The sequence below is a fragment of the Eretmochelys imbricata genome, chromosome 11 (assembly GCF_965152235.1).
Source record: "Eretmochelys imbricata isolate rEreImb1 chromosome 11, rEreImb1.hap1, whole genome shotgun sequence".
In the NCBI taxonomy this organism is placed as follows: domain Eukaryota; kingdom Metazoa; phylum Chordata; order Testudines; family Cheloniidae; genus Eretmochelys; species Eretmochelys imbricata.
The window spans coordinates 33321035-33341272 of NC_135582.1; the positions used below are offsets into that span (position 1 = coordinate 33321035).

Here is a 20238-nt window from a genome sequence, read left to right on the forward strand (position 1 = left end):
AGCTGATTTACCAGTGTAGTGTTTCAGAGTAGCAGCCGTGTTAGTCTGTATCCGCAAAAAGAAAAGGAGGACTTGTGGCACCTTAGAGACTAACCAATTTATTTAAGCATTTGAGTGTGGAGTGATTGCTTTGGATCGCATGGCTAATACTGTTAACCAGTTACGGCAGGTTGTCTTTTTAGTGCTAGTGTGACACAAATAGACCTTCCAACTTTTTAGCATGCATTTACTAAAAAGTTGACTTATTTTATCTACAGATATATCTGCTCTCACTCATTCTCAGTGGAGTTAATTTGAAATTGCTCCATGGAGGTCAGTGGAGTTACACATGATTTGCACCAGTGTAAATGAGAGCAGAGCTTGTGACATGACCTAGGGTGGAAGAGTACTATGCCAAATTTAGAAGACCCAGGTGATATTTTTTTGAACAGATCTTAAGCCTTGAGAACTTCTAGTGCCATTTGGCTTTGTTGAAATGACAGTTTTGAACAGCTCATTTTTAAACTGTATTCTCTTTGTCTAGCAGCAGAAGAAGAATTGCTTCACAAGAATATTTTTGTTTGCATGGCAGAGGATTCCATTTAGTTAGAAAGACAGTTTTGTTGTTTTTTCCTCAGCTTTAATTAGAATGATTTTTAACATAATTTTCCTTGAAAATAAATTATTTCATTTAAGGAAAAACTGTTTTGCAAACCTCCAAAAAGATTAGAAGAAACCCAAAGCTTTAGACAAAATTAGCAGTTTCATGAAAACTTAAAAAGAAAAGGAGTACTAGTGGCACCTTAGAGACTAACCAATTTATTTGAACATAAGCTTTCGTGAGCTACAGCTCACTTCATCAGATGCATTCAGTGGAAAATACTGTGAGGAGATTTATATACACACACAACATGAAAAAATGGGTGTTATCATACACACTGTAAGGAGAGTGATCACTTAAGATGAGCTATTACCAGCAGAAGAGCGGGGGTGGGAGGGGAGAAAACCTTTTGTAGTGATAATCAAGTTGGGCCATTTCCAGCAGTTAACAGGAACGTCTGAGGAGCAGTGAGGGGGTGGGGGAAATAAACATGGGGAAATAGTTTTACTTTGTGTAATGACACATCCACTCCCAGTCTCTATTCAAGCCTAAGTTAATTGTATCCAGTTTGCAAATTAATTCCAATTCAGCAGTCTCTTGTTGGAGTCTGTTTTTGAAGTCTTTTTGTTCTAATATTAGGCTTGAATAGAGACTGGGAGTGGATGTGTCATTACACAAAGTAAAACTATTTCCTACTCTGAAACCTCTCCTTACAGTGTGTATGATAACACCCATTTTTTCATGTTCTGTGTGTATATAAATCTCCTCACTGTATTTTCCACTGAATGCATCCGATGAAGTGAGCTCACGAAAAGCTTATGCTCAAATAAATTGGTTAGTCTCTAAGGTGCCACTAGTACTCCTTTTCTTTCTGCGAATACAGACTAACACGGCTGCTACTCTGAAACATGAAAACTTAAAACACCATTGGATTCCCCTACCCTAAATGTGATACACATAGTCTGTCAAACTTTCACTGTCATCACAATACTCATAAAAATAATTTTCAAATCAACAGCTTTTAAAAAGAAATAAATTTCTTACTCTGTTATAAACAGCTTTCAGCTAAGAATAATGATATATTATTTGGTCAGCCATATGTGAATATATTCCAGAGGAAGGATTTTTTGTTTGTTTTCCTGAACTTTTCTTTTTTTATAAACTATTTAAACTGACATGCCTCATTTGTCAACAACTTCCTTCTCCCTCATGCACCCATGCCCCTCAGGTTTTACCTTTTGAGCAATCTTGGCAAATGTTTAATTTAAATCCACTAGTTCAATGCTACTTTAAAAGCATCTGTGGTCATGTAATACTTTGCTGTTTTAGTTTTGATTCTCCCATGCAACATGACAACTGCTATTTTAAAATTAGGGGAACTGACATGTCTGGCCATATTCATGGCAAGAATGCAATATTATAAGCACATACATCCTGTATTTGGTGACATAAAATACATGTTTTAGATAACAATATACACACCTATGTGGGAGGTAGGTCTGAGCCTACATTGGATCTGAAGCGGATTTGGAATATTAAATGAATAAATGACTGACATATGCCATGCTAAACTAAAGGGGGATTATAAATAGCTAGAAATATAAAGGTACATTTAATTATTTGACTACTACATTTATTTTAGACTAATGCTATCTATCCAAACTATTTAAGGAGCTTCTGGATAAATTCTAGTGTAGTGTTTGCCCTCCTTAGAAACTGAATTATCATCTGTCAAGTTCAATTATGTTTTTTGGTACAATAAAATACAGTTGCAAGTTTCTGGGCCTGATCCTGCAGAGCTAATGTAATTTAGGGAAAGCTCCATTAGGCTTAATTATAGTGGTTTCAACTGACGTTTTTTGCCTGAGTAAGGCGTTGTCTGTAAAGGTTTCAGAGTAGCAGCCGTGTTAGTCTGTATTCGCAAAAAGAAAAGAAGTACTTGTGGCACCTTAGAGACTAACCAATTTATTTGAGCATAAGCTTTCGTGAGCTACAGTGGCTCATGAAAGCTTATGCTCAAATAAATTGGTTAGTCTCTAAGGTGCCACAAGTCCTCCTTTTCTTTTTACTGTCTGTAAAGGTGCCACCAAAATGTTTGACTAAAGACATGAACCTTTGAGCATAGGGGTCCTTCACATTCTGAAACTAGGCTCCCAACTGAAGTCAGAAGTGCCCTGTTTCTTGGCAGCACTGGTTGGCTGATCCTATTTCCAGATGTGCCGAAAACTGATCTTTCACAGGTGGAGTTAAGTTTTGTCATTACATAAAGTGGCCCAGAGCAGTGCACACAGGTATTGTTGGTGTTATGGATGAGTACATCTACATATACTGAGTGATGATTTGGGTTCAGCTGCATCTGCTATTGTATCTTATTAAATAATGAGCTCTTTGTTCAATGAGAAATCCTTAGCTCTGACTGTATAAGCACAATAGACTTCCATTCCTTAGCCTACTCTTGTTTCTGGAACCAAAATCATCCATTTTCCTCAAAATAGTTCAGATTCCTTCTTTAGTTTCCTCCCCCTGTGCCCGCTCCTTCCATACAACAATGGAACATTTCCCTTGCACAACTCATATAAAAAATGATCTCATGAAAAAGATCATGGTTAGTTTCTTGACTCTTGGATTTCAGTTCATCCTTTGTCAACAATAGATAATACACCACCTGTGGAAAGACTAAGAGGTTATGCATTTTAAAGTCTCATTGACTTCAGTGGGGCGTAAGCACTTGCTTAAAGTTAAGAACATGCTTAAGTGTTTTCCTGAATTGGAGCCAAAATGCACACTTGCAGCTTGATCCTGCTCCCAGGGAAGTCAATGATAAAATTCCAATGGACTTCAGTGGACCAGGATCAAGTCCTTAAGCAAGTCCCTGTCCTCCCTTGTCTTCTGGCACTCTGTCCTCTTCTTATTCCCCTGCTACCCTTCTAATTGCTCCTACTTCACATCCTTTGGAGGATCTTCCTTCTTTCCCCCCCGCACATACACCAGGTTTCTGTGGGAATTTCACAGGGCTCTGTCCTTGGTCCCCTTATCTTTTCCTTCTATACCTCATTTCTGGGTAATCCCATCTGCAAACACAAGTTCAACTACCATCTCTATGCTAAGGACTCACAGATCTCTCTCTCTCTCTCGCCACTCCAGACCTGTCTCCTTCTGTCCAAACTAAAATCTTGGCCTGCCTCTCTAACATCACCCTCCTGGGTGTCTAGCCATCAGCTCAAGTTCAACATGGCTAAAACAGGGCTTTAAATGGTTGGCCTCAATCCCTCTTGGTTGCATCCTTTCTTGGTCACTCTGAGTGACACTGCCATCCTGTCTGTCCTGGGTGTCATCTTTGAGTCGGAGGGGAGGGATAGCTCAGTGGTTTGAGCATTGGCCTGCTAAACCCAGGGTTGTGAGTTCAATCCTTAAGGGGGCCATTTAGGGATCTGTGGCAAAAAATTGGGGATTGGTCCTGCTTTGAGCAGGGGGTTAGACTAGATGACCTCCTGAGGTCCCTTCCAACCCTGATATTCTATGATTCTATGACATCTCTTTAGGTCCTCACGTCCCAGCTATCTAAACTTTGCTATTCTTTCTCCTTGATACCTGTAAGGGGGTGTGTCTATGCTGCAGTCACAGGGTGTGACTGCAGCTCATGTGGACACACCTATGCTAGCTTTAATCTAGCTATCTTGGGTATTGGAGTGAGTCTGCAGCAGCATGGATTTCAGTGCAGACTTCTCAAGCCTGTCTGGAACCCTGACCCTGGATGGCTAGCCCATGCAGACACCTGTGTGGGATAGCTAGGTTAAAGCTAGCTCAGGTATGCTGCCTGCTGAATTGGCCTCTGACTACACCCATGGTTAAGGGGGAAAGTGGAAGCAAATTTTGCTCCCATTGCTTTAGTGCACTAAGGACTGCTCTGGTGCACTTGAGGAGTAAGCCCCAGGTTCTGGCTGCAGAAAAAGATATTAAAGCAAAAAAAAAAAAATCAAAATACACATTTTTAAGGTAAGTCCAATCACCATGCTCAGTGGAAATAGTGCATTCTGAATGCAACAGATAAGGAACTAGTAGAAGTCACTCAAGTATAATCACACTGCAACAAATAGCTACATAATCAAAGGGTAGAACTAGCTAAATACTTTTAGCATCCACAGAGCAGGTATTAAAATTCTATCATTACCTAAGGTTTGCTGGCTAGGGGCCTGATCCTATGGCCAATGCAATATTTCCACTGATTTTAATTGGCCCTTGGATTAGGTCCTACACCTAAATTTGGAGCTATCCATCTCCTCTTTAATCTACCGTCTTATTGCACCAAAAAGATGCATCCCTCCCTGAGTGCATGAAGGTTTCCTTTGGAATTTTCCAGTGGTCATGGTCTGCGCTGGCCAACACCATTCTTATCAAAGGTTTTCTGTTTCAGTATCTCTGTGTCAGTTTTATACCATTATCAAAGTTATCAAGTGGCATGCTTTGTTCTCTGGGAACTCTATACTAAGATTTACAACTAACAAAAAATGTGAGCCATTGTTAATCCATCTATTACTTTTTGTTCTCTACTTTGTCAGAAAAATAAAGTGACACCATTTTCTGTCTTGTATAGAATGTAGCAATTCTTTTAAACATATTCTATCTACCACTTTCATCTTTTGCATGTGGCATTCTGTCACTTAACTGAGTATCTGCTGTTATTTTTCCTTGCACATAGCCTCACTAACCTGCGGGTTAGATGGACAGTTAGTCAAAGCAAATATAAAATAATAAACAAAATAAAAATATCAGACTTTTACTGCTGGCCTTCACAAACATCAAAGGGCATATCTAAAACAATGGGACTGTATTGTCACATTTTCCATCTGTGTCAATCAAACTCAGAATATTGACCTAGAAGTCTGATTCTCCCATGCTTATGATTATAAAGAAAACATAATATGACAATATACATCAAGATTATAAGACTGCAAACACTGAATTCTGATCTAGGATTTATTTTTAGACACTACAAATTTCTTCACAACAGCCCATCTGGGCAAAAATATACATGATAAAATAAGATAGATACTGACAGTTCTCTTAGTGAGGGCTCTGTGCCTACCCACTGCACAGCTCAGAGTGAAACAGAAGAGAGGAAAAGGCCCCTTATGTGCGGGAAGAGCTCCCTGTAAAAATCCCCAAAGACACTACACTTCTAACTCTCTCCTTAACCCACTTGTGCTGTGACTTCACTTCTACCCCAGTTCTGTCAGAGTTGGATAGAGGACACAGGGAAAAAGGCCAACAATAGCATGGCTCATCAGAGAGACATGTTGCCAGGGAGGCTGAAACCAGGGACTGCACGGGTGGTTAGGTCTTCATGTGTAATCTGGGATAGGTGAGACTACAGCCTGTCTTCTCTATGGATCCTCCAGATCTAATGTTATAAGGGTCTGGGTACAATTTTCAAAAGTGTTTAACGAGCCTGAATCCCACTGACTTTTAGTGCAACATAGGCTCCTTAGCCATTTAAAGTTTAGAAGATTTTTACCATGTCCCCTCTACAGCATGGGCAGCGGGTATAATAGGCCAGGGGAGGCTCAGCCTCTCCTAGCGTAGCCACTGCTGCTGGAACCTGGTTGTGGGTTTGATGGGGGAAATTTTTGCTTTTTATTATGCCGCATGCAAGTTCTGGGTAGCTGAGGAGGTGGTATGTGCTACTCAGCTTCCTCTGGACTCCAGAGAGATTATTGATGAACCCCGGAAGCTGAGTAAGACATACTACCCCCTCAGTCACCCTGGAACCTGCATGGTGCATATCAAAAGCTCAGGTTCCTCTTCCCGAAGAGAGAAGAAGAGAAGAGCGTTTGAAGGCTCCTCCAGACAGTGTGGGGGGGGGGGGCGTGGCGTGGCTCAGGGCTCTGCATGGCCCAGGGCTCCTCTGGCTATGGGGTTAGTGTGCAGGGGATCAGGGCTTCTCTGGGCAGGTTGGAGGGGGGTGCTCAGGGTTCTGGCTGGCCCGGGGCTCCTCTGGCCATGGGCGGGGAGTGCAGGGGGTCTCGGGACTCCGGAGGGGGGGAGCGGGCAGAAGGGTTGAGCCGGGGGCTAGCCTCCCCAAAGTGGGGCTCTACCCACCACCCATGCTCCACAGTGACACAAACAACTCATAATGGAGGGGAAAGGGCTTATCAAGCACAGAACTGTCAGATTACTTTTTTGTGGTTTTACTGCAGACGGGAAACAGATAGGCTTTTTTCTCTCCCATCTTCTACTTATTTTTACTCATCATTTTAAATAGGAATTTGAAGTGTTGTGGGCCCACTCCAGGGCTGTCCTATCATTCCATACACTGGTTCTGGTCACTGGGAAATTCCCCAGCTATAGGTGAATCCCCAAGTAGATCCAGTCTAGGGGACAAACTGGGGATACCTGGATGTGCATGCCAAACACAAGTTATGGCTGCTTTAGTTTTGCTGAGGGATGGAACTACCTCTGGCCAAACCCTGAACAGATGCACAACGGTGGTGCAAAGTATCTTTTCCCCTCCTTGCCCCAGTTCCATTTGCAATAAAATGACTAATCTCCTCTCCACTCTCTGCTCCCATTTGCCATGCAATGACTTTTTAAACAAAAGAGTCTTCATGTAACTGAGACTTGTATTCTTCACTTCAAACAATGCTACGTGTTTTTTCTCCCTTCAGTGCATACAGGCAGTTAGATGTGAGGGGGAGGGGAGAAATTCTCCCTTCTATTTTGTCATTTTGTACTTTATATTTCCTGCTACCTTCCAACTTATCTCACTGAAAAGAAGTTTTAGACTGAAGAGAAGGAAGCAAACTCTCAGATCAGGTGAGAACACATTTTCTGAGAGATGAACAAAAGTTCATGAGGACATTTTGTTTCAAGGGGTGTCCCTGTCTCACAGGAGAAAAAAACAGCCTCAAGTATTAGTACGCAGCATCTTAAGATATAACTGTCTAATGCTAGTGATTATGCTGAGCAATTTAGATAAGCTTCAGGGTTGAACATCCTTATCTACTATGACTCAAAAAGTAGTTATTCACAGTGTGATTCAACATAAAACCCAATTTACAATTACATAAAGAACCATAAAATCAATACATGATGAGTGAGGTGCTTTCAAAGTAACTGAGTTTTTAGATGTTTTAAATCAGGTATCTAATTTTCTAGCTATATTTTTAATTAAATATGCACCTTGCAGGGTTGAATCCTCAATGCTAGTCTTCTCAAGTGGTACTGTATAAATAGGGCCCTTCATTTTCAATTTTTATTATATTTAATTTTTCCTGGGAATTTATCAGACAACAAACAAACAACAACAAAAAAAATATCAGGTAAAAATCAGTGCAAAAATCTATTAATTTTTCTGGGTAAATATCAGGGTTTATTTTAGTGGACGGAAAGACAGAGGAAAAAAGTATTCTTAGATTAATGATTTGAATTCTGTTCATCAGTGTGATTTGCTGCAGAACTCAAAACACAATGCCACCTCAGAGTTTAAGAAAAAATATATCTCTAATCCCCAAATAAAACTTTTCATTTGAATAAAAAGTTTACTGTTGTAGACTTAGAACTATTAGACAATTAATATTTACATTTAATAATTGGGCCAAACCATTTGCAGTGCATACACTCAACTTCATCCTTTTCTCCTATTTTTTTGAAAACTTTTTTTTAAAACTCATGTTCTGAAATGTATTTTGATACAGATTTTCATTTTCTTCCCATTTTAGTTAAATCTTTAAACCATTATCTGCTAACAGCTTGAAATGTGGACATGGTGGCATGAGATTCATCAGTGTTCAGATGCGCACACAATTCAGAGCTTGCATGCGTGCCTATTTATTTGTGTGTATCTTCTAGACTAATACAGGCGGCTTTGCATATACACACAGACTAAAGTATTATCATAATACATATCTCATGCAATGTATTGTATTTTCCTGAAAAAACAAGTTATTTTTTACATATTTGAATGATACAAAAATAGGGTGAAAATTGGAAATAAACTGAATAATACTTTTTGTAAAACCCGGGAAATTTTCAGTAAAAATCGGTTTAAACTGAAAATGAAAGAGCTCATACATAAACATTATTAAAAGGAACATTAAAGCAAAACACTGGAGAGTTACAAATTTTAGTTACCTCACCTCATATAAGTAAACTTGTTCCTTTGTTACAGCAAAAATTAATAAAACGTTATTTTGCACAAGCTTGTCTGTTAGTTGTCCAATTGTTGGATACTCCTGAAAACAAATATAGAGAGCCAAATCAATCCCTGTTTTACAAAAGGACCAAGGAGTTAAAAAATAGTGATGAAAAACATTGCATGTTATCTTTAATGAACATACATTCATACTGTGCTCAGTGTAATATAAACATGTAATTATACATGTGTGCTGAGTAAGTGTGTATGTGTACATAGAGCCTTTCCTTCTGGTGCTCACGTTACCCTGAGTGATCTACCTGTATGTCATGCTTCAGTGCCTGGGGTCAGGAGGTTTTAGTCCACACAGGAACACAGGCCTTTGGAATCCTCTTTAAACCTCTTAATTCTTGAATTTAGACTTTAAGAAGGTGAGAAAACTAACTCATTGAGGCAAGGACACTACTTACCTTTGTGTTTGCAAGGCAACTAGCACAATACAGCGCACATCCTAACAGGGGCCTCTAAACATCCCCATAATAGAACTATTAAATAACAGTATTAGTTTGAGCACTTGAATCTTAGTTTGAAATGTTTTTCTGACCTCAGCAGTGTCCTACACATTCCTGAACCACTCCTTAATTCACTTCCTTTAAGACAATGTGATGAAAGCATATTTTTGCCCTCCTCTCAGGAGAGGATGCCAATAGGTCCTGTTCCACATGTTACCCATGGTAACAGTTATTGGGAGTAAGAGGTATCACTTTTTCTAATCATAACATGTTCTGAGATCACTTATGTCAATATGCTGTGTTCTTAGTTTTGATTTTATGAAAATATGTGATTAAAATTAAAATGGATGACATCAAATGACTGGATTTCCAAACTCCTACTGCATACCACTGAACACAATCATTAATATTCCAATTCATCTTTCCCGTACTTCAAAATTCCACAATGAAAGAATTGTACGAAGCACATTACCAAAACTGTTGACATGGAATATTCATTATTGTGGTCCAAGTGACAATGTCCATCGTTTGGAATAACAATCCCTGCCAGTTTACTGTCCATCCCAAAATGGGAATCAGCATCACTCACAAACACCAGCAGATGTAGAGAGTCATTTCTCCACCCAATCTTTTCCTGTAATTAAAATGTAATGGTTTAGTATAGACTGATTATATTGAAAGAAACAATACAGGATGATAGGGTAGAAGGCAGAAGAAGGGGTCTTTCAAAGACAGCTTTAAAAAGTAGTGTCCTCTCTGCTTTAAGCAGACATCATAGATTCATAGATATTTAGGTCAGAAGGGACATCAAAAGATACCATGACAATTATTTAACAGAGTTCACTCCATTGCCTCTGACCAACATATCTCCTCTTCCCATTGTTGTGCTGAGTGTGTATAGCTGCTTGTCATCTATGTCAAATATTGTTAATATTGTTAATCATTAAAATATTTAAAGAGAAAAAATTGAAGAAAATATGATGATTATGTGGCAATTTTATTGCTTTTCATTCCCCATATACACCCGATTATTACACGATCAGTGCTTTTATTGATGGAAACTACAAAACTGTCATTTTTCAATGTGCGTATTTAACTTGATTATATACACTTTTCTAATGAAAAAAGAGATCATTTGAATATACCTTTACAGTCTGACCAAATACCCACTGAAATCAGTGGGGGTCCTTCCATTGATTTTAGTGGAGTCAGATCAGGGTCAGAGTCTACATTTTGAGAAAACAAGAGCTGCTTATTTTTTTAAAAATACCATAAAAATCTATTAATATTAAAATGTGGACTAATAAATATTACACCTAGAGGTTTCATTACCTTGCAAACCGCTGCCTGCATAATTGCATCAAATCCTCCCTCTGGAGTATCTATATTAGCTGAGATTTTCTGTTCTTTCACAATTTCATTGAACCTTTCAGCATCATTTGTTAATGGCAAAACATGTTTGTATCCAAAGGTGGGTAAGCAATTACGTGGAACACTGCTATAAAATAAATGATATATCTTAATAATATAAATGATATATAGCATAAATGATATATATATATATCTGATATATAAATGATATATCTTGATGATATATCTTACGGCCAATGCAGAGATAGGATGCACACACTGTAGTTGCTTTGTAACTCTATCTAGCGTAGTTTTCAGGTGCACATCTCCTCTGTGTACCTTGTTTTATTAATATCATTGCTGAAAGTAGTACCTTTACAGTTCAGTTAGACAGACCAAGTGAAAAAACTTCAAGGTTAAAACATAACATGGCACTCAGTTAATTTTAAAGTGGAACTGTGCATTTAGATACTCTGTGGCTAAAGAATGGTGTGTAAACTGCACTTCCCCAGGAGTAGCCCTGGGAGGCACTGTGCCCCAGTGATACCCTGAAGTGGCATACTCCTCCTATGCTCCTCTTTTAATCTGCTCCAGCTCCTTACAGAGCACAGTATACTCCCACCATCACATCCAGATAGGCCCACTGGGCTCCTCCCCACTTGCTCTGAGAGGAGGAGAGTATCAGGCATGCAGCCCCCACTCTCCACAAGCACCCCAGAGTTGTGATCCGGGCAGGACTCATGCAGCATAGGGCAGAAGGGACTGTTCCTGGTTCTTTAAAGCAAATAAATAATAAGAACATTAATAAATATACTGAACTGTTGTTTTTTGGTATTTTTGAGTACCCAAAAGTATTGTGAGCCTTTACAGCTGTCACATGAATAATCCAGGATTTTAATAAAGAATATATATTTCAAGCAAATTAAAGAGACATATAACTTGAGTTATCAAGTTATCAATGTGCTAATCAGTCACACACACTTGTAATTAGCAGGAAAATCTAAACAGCAAGCAAAAAGGTAAACCTCTTCCCCCCTAAACACCCCCTCTTCCCAACAACCCAATGGGGTATAGAAAATGACCAGAGTATGAACCAAGAGCCAAGTCCCATTTGCTTTATTCACTCAACTGCAAGTGAGTAAGGTGGAAAGGCTGCAGTGAGGGCAGTGAGCAGGATTTTGCCCCCAATGATCAATCTTATCTGTGTTCCTATATTAAATAACAAACATACATAGGTGCTTTCTTTGCCTACCTGCAAGGGTTGTTTATTTCTTCAGCTGTGGTTTTGATGAATGGTGAAACTGGTTTTTCAACAAAAGACCCAAAGCCCAGTCTAAAGTTGCTGGTTAGTTTTGACATTTCTTTGGAAAGAGTTGAGCCTAATTCCTTTATTGTATTCAGATCATCATCCATGGAAGCAGAAAGGTCCATGAGGTAATAGAGATCAACCGGATAATCTTCAGTCTGGCGAACTTTGATCTCTATTGTTTCTTCATTTCCTAGTAAAGCCATAGGGGAAATGGAGAACAAATTAACACATGTAGACAATGTTATGGGCAATATATCAATGATGCTGTCTGTTTATTCTGTGCCATTGGTGGAATTAATAGAAATGTATAAAAGCGTAAATAAAAATTCCAAATAGAAAATCTGAAAGACCTTAAGTAAGTATTACTTGAGTGGTACGGTAAAAGTTAAGTACTAACTTTAGGTTTAGGACTATTTGATTCCTGTGGATCTAGTGTGTTAGAAAAAACAAACGTCAGAGTGCAGCTTTAAAATGTTCTATTATGAAACAGAAGTTAGTACTTGTAGGAGCGAGTGCAAGGGTTAATGGTCTGAGCATGGGACTGGGAGAGTGGATTACAAGTGCGCCTGGGTTCTATTCCTGGTTCTAGTACTAACATACTGTGTGTTATTTAAATCTCTCTGCACCTCATTTTCCCTAGGACAAATTCTGATCTATGTTATATTGGTATAAATCCACAGTAACGCCATAGACCTCAGGGGATCTTGCAAATCATGTTGATATCCTCCGATAAAAACACTATATGGCAGATTCTCTACTGCAGCTGAGATTTTCTCAGGGTAGCAATGAAGAGGTGAGACACTGGGGAGCTGGCTATGGTTGCAGTTTCCCAATTCTCTCCTCATCTCTGCCATGGCCTGGGTGCAGTTTAGAGAAGTCTCCGGAATAGGTGCTGGAACTGGGGGTGCTGCTGCCGTGCCCCCTGGCTTGAAGTGGACAAGGTTTACAGTTTGCTTCAATGGCTCTAAGCAAACCCACTATAAAAACTGCTCCAGCATCCCTGGCCTTCAGACTCCTCTAACCAATACCAGCTGGCTACATCCCATGGGATAGCTCGCCTACTGTGCTATGGCTATGGCCACGGCCCCTTCATTTCCACCCTCAATACACCTCCCGCATCAGGGGCACAAGAGGAACGGTATAGGAACTAGCTCGTCCCGCTCTACACCCGCGGGGGGAATTCCCAGCCTGATAGATGTGTGACATTTCCATTCCCTTTGTGCTGCCCCGAGCCATGAAGAGAACAGAGCAGGGAGATTAATCTCCTTTTACATAAATGCAAAATACTTTGGGGGGAATTTAAATAGTGTACATTTTAGATCTATCCATCAGATTAACACATGATAAATATTCACTAGGTCTTATTTGATTACAAATAATGCTTAATTTCGAATTTGTTAATACAAATTATTTAAATACAGTAAATACATTCTGTTTTTTAGATCATTAACAATTTAGTCTGAGAAACCTGGAAAGACAGCATCAACAGGAAAGAATCACAGTTATGAACTGAATAACTTACCTGGTCGCAGTCTAAAAGTTAACTTTTGAGGGGAAATCTGTGTGACATCAGAGTTATTCTTCTGGATTCCTATGCTAAGGGGCTTATTTTTGTGAATTTCTACTTTAGAAATTGGAAATTCAATAAAGTTCGACTGACATCCTTTTGACAAAAGATTTGCTGGAGTATCACACCTTCCATGAATTCCAGATGAGTCAGTATAATTCTGAAACAATCAGCAGAAGGAAGGGAAGAGCTAAATTTATTATTGAACAATGGAAAATAAATTATTTATGCATGGTGGGCCAAATGCAGAGGTGACAGACATTGTGGTGTAAGTTACACACAGGGTGTAAGCTGGCAAAGAAATGGGTGTAGGTGGCATAACAGTCTAAATTTGCATCTATCAGGCTTTTCATAGCAAAATTAACGGAGCATACATTTGTTTGGTATCTTAGCGGGACCAGTTGTATCATTGGTGTATGGGAATTGTGTCACTTATGCCTGGTATTTATTTGGCCCTAAGAGATTTGGGGATGGTGACACATAAGTTAAAGTGTATGTTGAGTCTTATCTTGTTTTTCCTGCTGCACCCTTCTCCGTCAATACTAATTTTGGACACTTATGAATGGTAAATCAATACTCTATAACTTACACCTGTTTTCTGACCATCTTACACCTGATGTTTAACTAACACCATATTTTCATGACCATGAATTTAGCCCAGAGATACACGTGGCACTTGTATTTATTTCCTTTAATTCAGCCCTGTGTGCTGTTTGGCCTTCTCCTGCACTTAGGATCTGATCTAAAGCCCACTGAAGTCAACAGGAGACTTTCCACTGACTTCAATAGTCTTTGGATCGGGCCCTGCATTCCTACTCAAGCAAAACTCCCACCAACTGGAATGGGAGTTTTATGATTATATATTCCTCTTCAAAGCAATATACTCACATTAATTTTCACAACATTGTTGTAAGGTATTATCATCATTGCTGTGTGAAAACTTTGGCAGAGAGTCTAAGTGATTTGACCAAGGCCACAGAGGGAGCCCATGTCAAAGCTGGGATTCGAATTTGGAAATTCCTGGTTTTCAATCCTGTGCCCATACCACTGGTCCATATTCTTCTCTTGTGCCTGTAGAAGGAATTTAAACTTTGTCCCTTAACCTGCAAATGTCCCTGAATTTTGTCACTGAGAAACACTCTGTTAAAGTTACAGCAAAGTTACTTTAAATCCACAAAAGCCCAGAAATTCAGTTAATGCTAAGACTCTGCTTTTCACTTCCAACTGGGAGTCAAATTCTGTTCATGGATATATGTGTGTCTCACTGATTTCAGTGGAAACATAGGAGGGAAAAATCTGCCTTTCTGTACTTGGGCCACTTCTGATGTCTACTCAGATAAAACACCCATTGACTACAGGATCAAACCCAATGTATATAAAAATCACCTATTATTATGAAACCCTTGGAAAACAGAGCATACCGGCTGCAGTAGCTAACACTGAATTTTCTGGCTTCTCAAAACAATTCATTATCAGGTAAACACATGGTTCAGGGCTAGTCAGAATGTGTATTTTTATCCAATAGACTATGATGGCTCCTTTTATTGAGTGTAGCCTGACACTAAAATAAATATACAGATTTTAAATATACAGAGTCTTTGCCTGCCCCACATCACATGAGTGTAGCAAATAAATCCATGGGCAAACATTATATTTATTCCACTGACATTTCCAATAAGTGCACATGATCTATACATAGTACTTCCAGACTCAAGAACTTAGTTGTTTTCTTTTTGTATTTTATGAAAACACACAATGGCAATTGGCCTAATTATGTACCTAATAACATGGAAAATTTCATATTATGTTATGAAAATTTCATATTATGAAATGTTTTGAACTCTTTTTAAAAAAAGCATAGAAAAAACACTTTTTGGGGGGGACCGGAGACTTTCCTAGTGTTATATCTTGCAAATTGCTAAATTGCTTTTAGTAAAAACTGGATTAAAAAAGAACGGTATGTCAGTTTCATCCAAGATGGTATTTTTACTGTTCAACTAAAACCCCCTAAGGGAAGTGTTTATAAATTATTTAAAGAGTCCCTTAAAAGAGAGCTGTAGAGGTATGAACAGTAAACCACCACAATAAAGTATTTTAACACACATTCTGTTTCTCTCTCATATCTGATCTATGTATTGTGTTTATATATTTATTACATGCTTTGGACCTGATCCTTTGAAGTGCTTAGCACCCTCAATTGCCACTGAAGCCAATGGCTATTAAGGGTGCTCAGCACGACAGAAATATCAAACACAATCCAGTTGACTAAGACATTATTTTAAGAAATTTTGCAGTACATACCTAGCTGATCAATAATTCAAAAACTAACTAGCACTTGACTGGCTAGCTGTTGGCTGAAAAGGATTCACAAAACCCTGTGTTTGTCTATCTGTATTTATAAGAGCCAAGATTTCCAAAATCTAAAGTTAGGCTTCTAAAAATCATATTTAGGCTCCTGAACAAGCAGCCAGATTTTCAAAAGTGCTGAGCACCTAACAGTTCACCTTCTGCTTTAAAAGGGAGAAGGGCATGTGGCTCTCATTTGGACCCTGCTTATTTTATTTATTTATAGCCATTTCTATTGAGCCTTTAATCGCAGTAGCCAACTGCTTCACAAACACTAACAAAGTGAAGCTCAGAACACCTGCTGTGGGGCCAGGAGGTATTCCTATTCACATTTTACACATTAAGAACTGAACCACAGATAAGTTAAGTGACTTGCCTGGGGTCACTCAGGAAGTCAGTGACATATCTGGGAACCAGATCCATATCTGTTTCCCAGACCCATACTTCAGTCATAAGACCTCCATATCTTAGGTGCTCTATCCTGTATCACAGGAGCTGTACAATCTCACCATAGTCACTTCCAAAATGATGAGTACAGCTCCTCTGATAGGTAGAAACAAAGGTGCTAAAAGCTGGGGATTTTTTTTTAAAGAAACAGAGAACGATGAACAATAAACCATAATTTCCAGATGTACCACTTTTAATTCCCAGAGAAAATTACACAGGCAATTTTCTCTCTCTAAATTCTTCATGCATTACAAAAGCACCGGTTGACCCAGTTAATTCAATAATTCCATCACTCATAGCCACTGCAAACACTCAGATTGTACGGCTTTGAAATTTTTAAGATAATTTACTTTACCTCTTGAGAACACCAAGCACACTGTTGTCCAGAAAACAAACAATCTTCACAAGTCACTGCACTCCCTGGAGAACAATTTCCTATATTTAAACCCAGGAAGAGAAGAGATTAATAATGGGTTTAATTATTCTTTTTATAAAATGCCCCACTTAGTTAAAAATATTGGAGATAAAAAATAGTGACACATTTGGACATACTTAAGATTATTGATAACATTCCATCATTAAAATATTTATATTAGTTTATATTTAACTTGATCAATAATTACACTATTACTGGCAATTAATAAAAAATGTGGGGACCTGAAGGTCACTCATCTATGAAAAATATGCACACTATTTGTTTTCTGAAATGCATTTCATAATTGTTAAATTTGTTTAACCATAACTAGAATTTTTAGCGAAATAGATATGTGTACATTGTACACATTACAGTTGTTTCAGTCTGCTTTCCAATGTACTTACTCTGGGAGTTAAAATTATGCCAGGTTCCATAGGCACCTCCAGAGTCACAGATGCACTGTGAAATTTCATGATGGATCAAACTCTGATGTGTATAATTAAAATGGCTCAAAAGCCTGTGTGTTTGGCGCAGGTAGTTCTATATTATGAACAGATGTACTCTAATTACATTTATTGGCTACGTAGTAATACTACACTCTGTCAAAAACATTCATTAAGTGGAAAGGAATGACTGAACAGACAACATGGGAAGCTAGTTAATAGAAAGTTGTTAAACAAAAGACAATGCAAAATATGCTTTTAAAGAAGCAGAGTTCAGTAATTGTAAGCCTTACCTTGTACATTGTTATTTCTTTGCAGAAATAGAAAGAACAGGAAAAGCAATACAATCCCCATTCGTTTTCAGTTCTGGCTGTGTGAATTAAAAGTATAAAAGAATAATTACCTTCAGGGTAAAATGATTAATATGGAATGTTGTAAAAGTCATAGATTCCTGAAGTGTATATTCTAAGATGATACTTACACTGGTTTGAAGAGAATTTCCAAACTACTAGGGCAGAACATTAATACAAAGAAAACAAAAGCTACCTGAATAGGTAAAGACGACGAGCTGTGCATAAAAGCAACTTCAACATGGTTATGGAACTTAACACTGTTCTTTATCTTACTTCCTTATTTTCCTTATAAGGAAAACAGGTACACAATCATAAGAAGGTGGGGGAATTGATTCAGGTGCTGATTTTTTTTTTTTGTCAACACTCGCAGTCTCTCTGGGTCCTAGAGAAATCTGTCCAGGAGAACTTTATCAAGTGTACAATAACTCTAAAATACTGCCACTCCTTTGACTGTTTTCTGACCGAGTTCAAAATGCTGGCAAGCCATACAAATAGTGAGGTGAATATACCTGGAGAGATGTATAAATCCCATTTTTTCAAGTTTCATGTTGTGGAATGAACCTTCTAAAAGCAGCTGTGAAAAAAACAACAACAAATCACCATAACTTATTATAACATTATAATGGAAAACCATTTTAGGAATACAAAATGTCTTTTGTTTTACTGTGTAGAGTTTATATATATTTTATTAGCATTATAAAGTGAAAAAGAAATAAATCAAACCTACATTATTGTGAAATGCAGTTACTATTGTACAGGTGTGGTTATCTGCATGTTACTACCCCAATAGAGAGTGTCTTCTGTGATGGAATTCAAGATAATTTCCTCTGCAGCTATTAATACATTCAGGTAACAATGACTAGAAAGAGGCTTTCATTGCATTTTAAAGCATTTGGGGAACCAAAAAAACCTCACCCAGCCTTCATAACAGTGAAGCAATAATAGTGAGTACAAGATGAAAGAAAAGAAAGCATGGTTAGAGAAGGGGAATGGTGGCTTGAGCACCAGGCTTAGGGTATGTCTACACTACGAAATTAGGTCGAATTTATAGAAGTCTGTTTTTTAGAAATCGGTTTTATATATTCGAGTGTGTGTGTCCCCACAGAAAATGCTCTAAGTGCATTAAGTGCATTAACTCAGCGGAGTGCTTCCACAGTACTGAGGCAAGCGTCGACTTCCAGAGTGTTGCACTGTGGGTAGCTATCCCACAGTTCCCGCAGTCTCTGCTGCCCATTGGAATTCTGGGTTGAGATCCCAATGCCTGATGGGGCTAAAACATTGTCGCGGGTGGTTCTGGGTACATATCGTCAGGCCCCCGTTCCCTCCCTCCCTCCGTGAAAGCAGCAGCAATCGTTTCGCGCCTTTTTTCTTTTTTCGCGGTTCTTTTCCTGTCTACCTGGCCAGTGCATCTGAGTTGAGAGTGCTGTCCAGAGCAGTCACAATGAAGCACTCTGGGATAGCTCCCACAGTACCCCAAATTCGACCCGGCAAGGCCGATTTAAGCGCTAATCCACTTGTCAGGGGTGGAGTAAGGAAATCGATTTTAAGAGCCCTTTAAGTCAAAAAAAAGGGCTTCATCATGTGGACGGGTGCAGGTTTACATCGATTTAACGCTGCTAAATTCGACCTAAAGTCCTAGTGTAGACCAGGGCTCAGATTCCCAACTGTGCCACTGACTCACAGTATAGCCTTGGGAAAGTCACAATCTTTAAGATGTTGTGAGGTGGATTTTAAGACACATTTAACTCCTTGGAGGAAAGGTTAAATATAAGTTCATACTAATATTATGAAAGGAAATCTAAAAATAACAAAAACCCTTGGTTTATATGTTGTTTTATTTCCCCCCACCTTTTATCCATTTGTCCTTTTTAGCATATAAATTGTTTGGGACTGGGACTCTCTCTTCATAATGTGTTTGTAACAGAACATGTCAAACATTAGACTCTACTGTATAAATTATAAGTAATGCTAATAATAACCTGTGTACCAAAATAAAACTTACAAATATATATGTCATTCCTCTTTGATCGTTTCAGTATGTCCGAGCCAGTTCATTGCACTAGGATTTACAGGGACCCAAAGTTATCCCTGAGGTTAGATCTCACAAGTCTTGCAGATTTATTTTAACTAAATTTTGCCCTTTCTACTCTTCACAAACTGATTCCAATTTCAGCTAATGTATTTGCTGTTCATAAGTATTCACCAAATAGTTTATGTGAACAAATATGCTATTTTTTTGTCCCTTGGATGGATGATGTTTAAAACAAAACAGACAACTTTTTTCATTTCTAAAAATTCCAGCATATTTACAAACTAACTAAATAAAAATCCACATGCACTAGTCACACTGCCTTTGACCTTAATGTATCTTCTAAGGTTGGATCCTTCAAACATATATACATATCTTTTTAAGGATGAGCTTTCCACTTCCCGAAAAACATTATTTCCTTTTCTCCTCCCCAAACACTGCACATCTTTCACTTATCATAATGACCCAATTTTTCTACCTGTACCTGCAATCTCTCCCCATAGACTAGATTTGCTGTTTCCAGCACCAAGTCCTTTTCTCCCTATTTATCCTTTCATCCATCTTCTTTTTTCATGGCCACTTCGGAGCATCAGCACTCAGAACACTGTTATATTGATTTCTCTCAGCTCTGGGCCCCTTGCATATTCCTATTATGCCAAATTCTGCTCTCAGTTACACCAATGTAACACAGTAGAATTTGGCTCATTGTTTTAAAAGATTGGCAACACTAAAAATTTAAGCTTTTTGTGATCATGG

General features: G+C 38.5%; 1 protein-coding gene across 3 annotated transcripts in view; it reads right to left on the bottom strand.

Moving 5' to 3' along the window:
- Window positions 1-17454, bottom strand: part of ITGB6 (integrin subunit beta 6) — a 43526-nt gene extending 26072 nt beyond the window's left edge. For 2 of the 3 annotated variants that reach the window (XM_077829735.1, XM_077829733.1), the window contains exons 1-7: window positions 17394-17454; window positions 16598-16677; window positions 13405-13609; window positions 11826-12072; window positions 10556-10721; window positions 9696-9857; window positions 8716-8811 (exon numbers count right to left, since the gene is read on the bottom strand). In XM_077829735.1, the coding sequence (XP_077685861.1) occupies window positions 8716-8811; window positions 9696-9857; window positions 10556-10721; window positions 11826-12072; window positions 13405-13609; window positions 16598-16677; window positions 17394-17454 (1017 nt within the window). The remainder of the gene's footprint in view (window positions 1-8715; window positions 8812-9695; window positions 9858-10555; window positions 10722-11825; window positions 12073-13404; window positions 13610-16597; window positions 16678-17393) is intronic. The other variant, XM_077829734.1, reaches the window with a different exon arrangement.
- Between the last annotated feature and the right edge of the window lie 2784 nt (window positions 17455-20238).